The sequence below is a fragment of the Diorhabda sublineata genome, chromosome 2 (assembly GCF_026230105.1).
Source record: "Diorhabda sublineata isolate icDioSubl1.1 chromosome 2, icDioSubl1.1, whole genome shotgun sequence".
NCBI lineage: Eukaryota > Metazoa > Arthropoda > Insecta > Coleoptera > Chrysomelidae > Diorhabda > Diorhabda sublineata.
The window spans coordinates 36,767,725-36,777,941 of NC_079475.1; the positions used below are offsets into that span (position 1 = coordinate 36,767,725).

The 10,217-nt window shown below is 32.5% G+C and overlaps 1 protein-coding gene across 1 annotated transcript; it reads right to left on the bottom strand.

Moving 5' to 3' along the window:
- Positions 1 to 1,257: 1,257 nt before the first annotated feature.
- On the bottom strand, positions 1,258 to 8,980 carry LOC130440516 (phenoloxidase-activating factor 2-like). Its single transcript, XM_056773742.1, has 5 exons — positions 8,635 to 8,980; positions 5,154 to 5,265; positions 4,830 to 5,086; positions 2,581 to 2,861; positions 1,258 to 1,669 (listed from the first exon to the last, which is right to left on the bottom strand). Exons 1-5 carry the CDS (start codon positions 8,826 to 8,828, stop codon positions 1,341 to 1,343), a joined length of 1,173 nt encoding a protein of 390 aa, XP_056629720.1. The 5' UTR covers positions 8,829 to 8,980; the 3' UTR covers positions 1,258 to 1,340.
- Positions 8,981 to 10,217: the final 1,237 nt, after the last annotated feature.

Consider the following 10,217-nt stretch of genomic DNA (forward strand, 5'->3'; position numbering starts at 1 on the left):
GCAACTTCGATTGAACAATGGAACAAGATTAGCTATGAAAAAGGTGATGAATAAAGTCATTTGATTTTAAACGTTTATAATTTCCGGTACGTCTGGCCTTTGCGATGACAATAAATAAAAGCCAGTCGTTGGAACCTTGCGGAATCAACTTGGAGTTTGCCAGTTTCGCACTTGGACATTTATACGTCGCGTGTTCTTGTTTATTTACACATCACAAAACAAAACCAAAAATGTAGTTTACCAGATCGACTGTGTGTCTGTCAATATCAAATTATAATTAGCCAGTATTTCAGCAAAACTCTCTTTTGTAAGTAAGCAACATTATGTGTAATTAATCGAAAATAATAAGAAAACTTTTGGTTTTTTTTAGTTTATTTTATACAAAAGTTTAGGTCTTTGATTTATCGATTGAGGCAGTACGAAGTCTGACAGGTCTACTAGTTCCTAATAAAATCTTTTATTTTGTGGTATTTCCAAAATTACCTATAAATAGCTTGCATTAGGTGACCTTTCTAAAGATAATAATAATAAGTGTTGACTTAATCAAACTAGAGATACGTGAATCTATTTTATAAAGAGAAATAGTTTACAAAATCATAATAGTACACACATTTTTAGCTTTAGCCAAATCGTCCTTATGGTGCAAAATATTCAACCGAATCATGTTTATGATTCAGAAATTTTTCCCAGTTTGAACATATTCAATTTTACTTTTATACCAAGCTGCATCACTGGGAAGCTATGAGTCTAAAATTACTGAAATAACTTTTTCTGTAATCCTTCAGATTAGAAATTTTTTAAATCAACTAACAGATAAAAAGCTTCTATGAAACTTTAAGGGTAGAATATGTGGTTTAATGGATAATCTAAATAACGTAGAATAAATTCAATCAGTTGTTAGTTGGTTAACTTCTATCAATTAATCTATTCACTGTTGTTTAACTACCTTTAACTTGTGTTTCCAAAATAAAAACTTTTCTGTCTATATATTAATATAGAAATTACACTTTTTCAAAATATTGTAGACTTGAGGAGGGAATTTTATATTCAAGTAACAAATTTCCTCTCCAAAGACCACTCTTTTTCTTTCTCAAAACTAAGTTCATCAAACCTTAGTATCCGTTTTCGGAAAATTGAAAGCAGAAAAATTATGTTGTAAGTTGAGTCAATCTCTGAATGTAAGTATAAAAATGTTTGTATACATGGTTTATTGGTTAGTGTGAGTAATAAATATCACATTATTAAAATAAAAAGCGATTTCTTGTTTTTAGATTTTATTGAATACAAACTAAAGCTTCCTTCCATTCCAAATAATACTAGATAATATTAGTTAACACTTATTATACATTAATATCTTTCTTTTGTAGCTCTTCTATGATCCAAGATTTAATTTTAATAACATTGGTATATATACCTGGAACATTTTCATCACCACATCCAACACCCCAAGACACTATGCCCATATGAAAGTATCTTCTTTCGCCGGGTAGCAAACACATTAACGGACTTCCCCCATCTCCCCTGCAAGCATCTTTGCCTTTTTCGCCACCCGCACAGATGAACGAATCATGAAGGTTGAATTTCGTACCCAATCTGGTTTGTCGAAGTTGTTCTTGGCATTGAATACGAGGAACCAGTGGTAAAGCTACTTTTTTAAGTACTTGGACCCCTATAAAATAGATTCAGCTGAAGATTCCCTAATAAATGAAGCATGAATATATATATGAGGATGGAAATATATAATGCAACTTAGAAAGAAAGTTGAGACACAAATAAATATTGGAAATCTAAACACCAAGAAGCATAGTGGACAAAAATTAATGAATAACGGAATCAGTACAAGAGACAACATTTAGAATTAAGGGATCACTTAAGCGAAACACAAAGAAATGATTAGTACTAATAAAATAATAATAATAAATAATGAAATAAATGTATGACTACCAGGAGTAAAGTCAGAATATACAAGACCTGTGTGAGACCAGTAATGACCAGAGCAGAGAACACCATAACTAAATGGCTTTAAAGAACTTCTGGAATGCGAACGCTGAGATCAATAGGGGGCATACATTATTTAACTACAAGAGAAATGATGAAATAAGGGAGATATGTGATATCCAGGATGTAGTGAGTTGGGCGAGAAATCGGCGAAAGAAATGGAGAGACCACAACCACGTAGACGGAATGTCAGATGACAGGTTGGCAAAGATTGCAAAGGAAGATAAACCGAATACATGCCGATCACTAGGATGACCACCTACAAGATGGTATGAAAGCTGGCCTTCATCATCCCAGCTGTAGCTAGGCAACCATTGATGCAAACACAAGACTAAGTCCTAACGTACGATGAAGAAGAAGAAGAAGAAGATGAAGACAAACATTGAAGGAAAAACCAAGTTGATATTTTTTTCACATTTTCAATAACTCATTTGGCATATTTATATCTATAATTGATAAACCAATATTCTATCTGGACAACTATGGACTGATTCAGATTATTTATTTTTAGATTAAATCAACAGAAAATTAGATCAAATTTAATTTAAAATGTGCAAGGATATTTTAAGTTTTTAATCTTACCGTCGATAATTGATCCTTTACCCCATCCAGCAGTTAAACAACTACCACTATCCATTTCTAGATTATCAGGAGGTAGGCAAATCGTATTTATAGAATTGGTTTTGGAGATATCGAATGGTTTATCTAGAAATAATAAAGATCCATCGTTGTACAAGCCACCTGAGTAAAATTTGGGGTGATTCACAATCTCCACTATATTTCTTTCATTATTGACATCTTTTCCAATAGAGCTCAGTTCCACGTCTCCAGTTACAACTACTTTATAGTCAATTGCATTTTTTCTACAATAAAAACATATTTCATAAAGATATTGTTTTAAATTTTTGCTTTCAAGACTGACCAAAAAGGAAATCTAGATATTGTCACCTAAGAAAACGTAGTATTTTAATCCAATTGTCTCGAAATTATCACGCGCGTTTGCCTTTATATGAATGTGAATAAAATTTTCTGAAATAATAAAGTAGGAAGTAGTTTTGTTTAAAAAAATCGATTAAGTCCCATCTTTTAAACAACAAACTAGTTTTGTTTATCCAGACAGCTTTTCTCGAGAATGATGTACGTCTGTATGTAAATCAGAGCGTCATAAACACTGTGACCCAAAGGATCTATTGTGCCCCTATTACTTGCTGTGGCACTGGTCATCCTCAAAATTTTTAGCTATTCTAATATTGTCACTCCCCTTAGAATGTTCAGAACATGGATCTAGCTAGTATTCTATTTGAGACGCTCCCAGTTATAATTGTCTGCCAAACCTAGCGACTTTAGGTGTCTAATGAGATCTTCCTTGGTTATAATTTCCCATGTATCTTTGTATTAACATCTGTAGATTGTTTTAGTAGCTGAAATGATACAATCAACGTAAAGTTTTATTTACTTTCAAAATAGGCTTCTCTTTCAGCGATGACTTTCCAATTTTCTTGATATGTCTTCTTTGGAGTAGTTTGTAGTCGCTGGGAGCTATATCCAGAAAATATGGTAGGTGTAAAGAAATTCGCTTTTAACGCTTTGTGGTACAGTGCTGCACCTATTTTATAAGAGCCTTTTTCATGCTAACATGTTCATGTATAAGTGTGTAAACATTTCCATATGATATTTTTCTGATGTCTACTATCTCTTTAAACTTTGTGGCTAATTTTCTAAAAAAGTAGTCACAAGAATACTTTATAAGCTAAACCTTAGCCTGAGTGATAATTTTTACGGCAAAAAATCATGTTTAATTGTTGCTAACAGTTAATCTATTGGATGGAATTTTATAGCTGTAGATCAAAGTCCTAGATACAGGTCTGTTTTCTTGTTGTTCTGATTCGAAGTGTTCAAAATAGCCATGGTGCGGCGCTGCTATCTAGAGATGCTAAAGATGGGTAGAAGACAGTTACATGTAGGGTAGAGATGACAATTTTGTACTCATTTAACTAATTTTATATAATCACGTTACATATTAACTACTTTTATTTATAACATTTTATTACCTTTAGAAATAATAATAACTATTATTATTGAAATAATACAATTCAACACTATCTCTTGATTACAACACCGACCTGGCGGCCACAGAGTGAGGTAATTTAGAGCCTGTGAAATGAACCCACCCTGTTAACCTCGTTTCTAGACCTGTATGTATGTAAACTGAAAGATCTTCGTCGAATAAAAAATATAAAAATGTTATTTATGGTGACCTCTATCTGTCAAATAGTTGACTTATTGATCGATTGTATAAAACTTTATATTTGTAGTGGGATAGAGCTGTGTACTTGAGTTGAAAACCAGGCTAAGAGCCGAAAATTCTAGAAATAACTTTTTACTTGAAATAACTTATATAACGCTATATCGCATATGTGTTGAAACCATTTTAAATATAATATTATTGATGTCGAAATAATAATTTGAATGGATAATTATATGTAATTAGTAATAATTACTAATCACATATAATTATTGTTCTTTGTCATGCTAATAAAAATTATCAACAATCCCGGATTTTTCTTGTTCAATAAATGAATATCTAGGTGTCACGGTTTTAGCTTGAGCTGACTAATGGGCAGGTGGATTCCTTCACTTACGGATTGTCCCTGTAGAAAGAAACTTCTGTCATTCGACATTGAACACTTTTAGAAATAAGACTTTCCTTGGTGAAGCTTTAAAACTATTTTATTTATAGAAAAGTGTGGAAGTCAAAAATTAAATTTCGAGTTAGATTATCGATATCCGTCAAAATCCGTATAATTTACAAAACAAATTGAGATACTTACCTATGAAAGTAATGATTAGCTGTCAAAATAACTTTAGGATGTATTAACGCCCCGCTGCAATAAAAAACCCATTTGCCCGCATTGTCTTTTTCATATATAGCTGCTATCCAAGGGAATTCTCCGCCAATAGGAATTATATCATTGTTATCCTCTTTATCGACTATAATTCTTACGTTGATTTGAGTTCTTTGTGCACCACATTCGTGAATTGGTTTTTCTGTAGAAATTCTATTTGTACTATTTTTAAAATCTATACTCTAAAATATAGAACACCCCGCTACTATTAGTTTTTACATGCTTTTCTTTGTTATCGATTATAATTACCTCAGTTCTATTGTTATCATTAAGCTTACAGCAAACTATTTCGCCTTCGAATTTTCCGCCTTTACATATAATTCTGGTATTGTTTTGAGATTCTTCGTTGATGTCCTTGAGCCTTTAATTAAAAAAATATAACTCTAATATAAGTTCTAACTCATCTTTCATGCAGACTATTGTTATAATTTTCAGCCTTTTCAAGTAGTTAAGATCGCTGAAATATATAATTCAATCACATCCAACATATACAAGAAATCTGCCAACAATGCTAGATAGAAAAAAACCGAGTATCCTTCGTAGCGACAGATATTGATCATCTGACCATCACCTTTTTCAAAATGAGCGTCCTTTGTCCTGTGAAATTTGTTTGAGATGGGCTTGTTTGGTGCGTTTGTTCTTCTGAGATCAGGTCCATTCAAAGTTTTGTTTCAGGATTGTCTAGTTCCGAAAGAAACTCGCGGTTGCTGCTACATGTTTATGAAGAACAAACACTATCCATGAAATGTATGTATGATTAATTAACAAGCAGGTTTAAAGGCTGAGGATGAGCTTTGATGTTGTATGTACGACCATAGAAGTTCTCTAGAAGACTGTTAAGTTTCCAGCACATGTATTCCAGATCTCAGCAGTGCATGGGCATGCAAAAAACCAACAGGAAAAGAAGAGCGCTTACAAGCTAGTATCTAGAGAGAACTGTAAGAGAAAATGAAAGAATTGATGGAGAGGTAGCTATATATCCACATATTTAGCACCGTACAAAAGATTTTCAACAAAAAAGAGATAAAAACACGTTCACAAACGATAATCTACGACTCATTGCTACTATCAATGTTGATCTATGGTTCGGAATCGTGGGCCCTAATCAACAAATTTAAGCTGAAAATAACAATGTGTGGATTGAAGATACAAAGAAAAATAGAATGATGAAGAGACTAGATAAAAGAACTGAATAGGATAACTGTCCAAATTGTCGAGGAACTGAATTTTTGGACACACTGACAAATTAATGGCGAAATATCCAGATCGAACTGGAAAATCTGTAACAGACCATTTATTCACTCTTAAGCAGACACAGAGAATGGAGTACAATACAGGACTGAAACAACTCACTAAGTTGTACAACATAATAGTGGAATGGATACTACGAGAAAGCGGATTAAACACAGTTGCTAGCATATGCGGATGACGTGGTATTTTATAAAGTAAAAGGGAATTCAAACGTATGTGCAGGACTTCCATAGAAATGGCAGAAGTAGCGAACCTAAATCCGAAATCCAAATTCATGAAAATGAAGTATCCCAGAAATGATGAAAATAAGGGAAATTCTAGAAAGGAATTACACACCCAAAAATAATTGAATTCTAGCAACAGTTACATCTATCTTGGAACATTTATGAGAGAAAATGATGTCAAGAGAAAAAAAAATAGAACCAAGGTTAACTCGAGGAACCAAACAAACGATAAACAAGATACTAATCTAAAAAAAACTAAACTACATCTGTATCTCATAGTCATCAGACCGACACTTTTGTAGGCAAGTGAAACGGAGAAGATATATATGAAAGAAGAATATACTTGGGAGGATATTAGGAGGGAAAAGGAAGTAAACATATGTAGAAGGAGGACACACCCGGTAATTTCTTGGAACCCGTATGATCAACAAGAAATTAGCAAAATCATGAATTCCGGTAGACTAGGATGTCTGGGACACTTAGAAAGAATGTTGGAATCAAGAGAGGCAAAGAAAATGACCGATATAAATATGGCAGGAGCACGAAAAAAAGGAAGACCTAAAAAGAGATGGTATGCGGGGGCACAAAGAGATCTAATGTAGGGAGGAGTTTGGGTATAGAATGCGAAGGCAAGGAATGGGAATAGACGGCCTGTGTGTAGCGTATATATATATATATATATATATATATATATATATATATATATATATATATATATATATATATATATATATATGGTGTCCCACGACGTGTTAAAACTATCTTTATACTTTTCTATATCTAAACCTTACCATTATCCAGATATTAAATGTTTTCTATAAATTTTTAGAGATGCAGGTATGGTTTAAATTTTATTTATTCGTTATTAAATTGAGAACGAGGCATTTTAACGAATTTCGAAAGTATCAACAATTGACTAATAACTGTTAGACATTTATTGCAAAGCCTACTAAAAGTATACATAAAAAATTAAAACTTCTAAAAAAATATAATAATAATTTAAAACCTCAAATATATCGGAAACGACCAATGGTTGGAATAGGAATAGTAATTACAATTTGATTTGATTTTTTTTCAGACCTTGACAAGATAAAGAAAAATACTTTTTTATTTCTTAGTGCTTGTATCAACGGGTCAAAATAAAATTTAAACTGCACCTGCATCTCTAAAAATGTACAGAAAATACTTAATATCTGGATAATGGTGAGGTTTAGCTATATAACTATAGATAAATATATATGAATTTGCCTTATTTTTCACTACTGATTGCATTAAAACACAAAAAACCGGATGGTTCTATTTAAAAAAATAAAGAAATTTGATATTTATGAAGTTAAACTTTGAATAAATTTTTTGCACACCTTGTATAAAAGGAAATATTTGTCAACATATATTGAAATTGGTTTGACCGTGCTAAAAGCAATCGAACAGAAACCATTTCCATATATTTAAGGGTATCCTCGTAAAAAACAATTTATGAGAGTCTGCAATGGTCAAATTTTTTACAAAAAAAATAATAACTCAAAAAGTAAGCGTTTTTCGAAAAAAGTTTTTAGATAAAAGTATATTAAAATATTACGCAAATTTCAAAAATGTATTAATATACAGGGTGTTCTATTTAAAATAACAATGTTACTGTCAACTTCCGGCAGAACGGGAAACGTAGAAATTTTCATGATTTTACTATGAGTATTTTGCCATTTACAAATAATTTTAACTCGTCGTGCGACACCCTGTATAAGTCAATTTACATTCAAAAAAATATTTATTATTCCAATCGAAATGATATGATATAAAAGTTATATGTACCACAGGTACCAATAGATATATATCCTTTGGCAACTCATGAATCCTGATGCCAGAGACCCTCGGCTTCATAAGGTTGTCGCCCTTAAGGGATAATTATTTACTTCAGCAGTCTTGATACTTAGCCTAGTCTTATGTCATCTAATTTTAAATGTTTTCCGCAAACTCATGATTAAACAACAATTTTTTATTTGATTTGAATAATAAAAAATCAAAATTAATTCTTGAGGATATTGTGTCCCCGTCGGATAAGTTCGATTGCTGTGAATTTTTGATATATTTTTCGAAACCTACGCTTGATGAATTTCATTACATCTACTATTTCTTTATTCAGAATCATTCATTGTTTAGTCTGAAACACGTGATTTGTAAAGAAGACGTGACTGAGAATAAGGGAATAGAATTTGCTAGTTTCGAATTCAATAGATATTTATGAACAAATAACTCACCTCGGCTCTAATAAACCCTCGCCGTCGGTGACGATTTCATTATTTGAGTCGCACTGGTAATAATTCACACAATTACAATTATTAAACGTTTCTATTATAAAATTATTAATATCACTTTGTCTTCTGAATCTAAGATCACTTTGAACTGTTACTGCCAAAAGAAGATTAAAAATGAAAAGCACATACTTCCACATGTTTATTACATCAACTTTTTCTAACAATAAAAGACAATCACTAATGTAGAAAGGTCAATTGATATGGATAAATATAATTGCGAATTATGTTTAAGCATCTTGAGTGAGATAAGACGAATATGAAAGTGAAGGGGGAAAGAATATTTTTGAATGTTTATTGCAAAACCGGAATGTTTCTTGTTTCGTTGAATCGTTTATGTTCATAATGATATAATATTGCTACAGAAGATGGTTTCTACAGGATAGCACTATCTGAAATAGATCAAATTTCGTATAAGATAGAGCTACATTTTTTTCTGAGATAAATTATCAATGGATACAAGTTATTCTTTATTTTTTAAGGACAAAAAGTTTTTTCAATGGTAAGTTCCTCAAGCACGACTTGCAATCCACTCATTTAGAAGGTATCAGTAAGGACACAGCTCACTCCACATTCGAAACTTTCTTCTTGAGGTCAACCACTACGAAAATATTTTCGAAACATATGTTTTTGGAGTCGGAGTTAATAGCGGCATGAGTAAAAAAAATCCCGTTCGCTCCATATCACATGAACTGATGTAACATATGGGGGCACATCAACTGCTTGAACAAACATTTATTTTAAAACTCTCAGATTTAGGAAAGCTCGCCAACTTCCAAATGAGTCGTTTTCTGAATTTTTTACCAGATTGCGATCAACTTCTTCCACATGTGAGTTGAATGACCGTCTTAATTTTAAGGTTATCATGAAAATCCTGGTAGGTGCGCACGTGGAATTTATTTCTTCAAAAAAAGGAAAGCAAAAGAAGATGTTGATGTCAATATAATTCGTACCTAGTAGATATAGTTTCGTCGAGGTCTGCAGAAATAGTTTTCGTCGCTAGAGGTCTCTGACTTTCTTAAATCAGACAATGACCCACTATTTCATTTCTGATTTCTTTTTCGGCTGTAGTGCGAAAAGTAGGCATGCACACCTTACTAACCAGAAGCTAATAGCACTCCAGAAAGGGTTTTTGGAAAGCTAAAAAAGACTGTCGAAGCCACTATTGTGGAAAAGAGAAACTGACCAGTAGAGCTGGATGCACATTTGATGAACTATCGCACCAAATTTCTGGAAATCCCCGGCGTCACTACCACAATGATTTCCAAATACTTCTTTCCAATTGGTTGCCTCCCAACTATTGAACATGTAGTAAGGAACATGGAAGTAAAATCTCAAGACTCTGTTAACAAACACAAAATGACCGGATATGTTGAACAGCAGCAATTCATTGCTTAACTGGCACCAGATGTGGTCCTGGTTAAGCAGCCTCAATCCAATAAGTTCTCATAGTGTTTTGACCCAAATCCTTATGAAGTTCGTATAAGAGTATGCTCTATTAAACACTTTTTTTCTGACTCTTCCTTTCT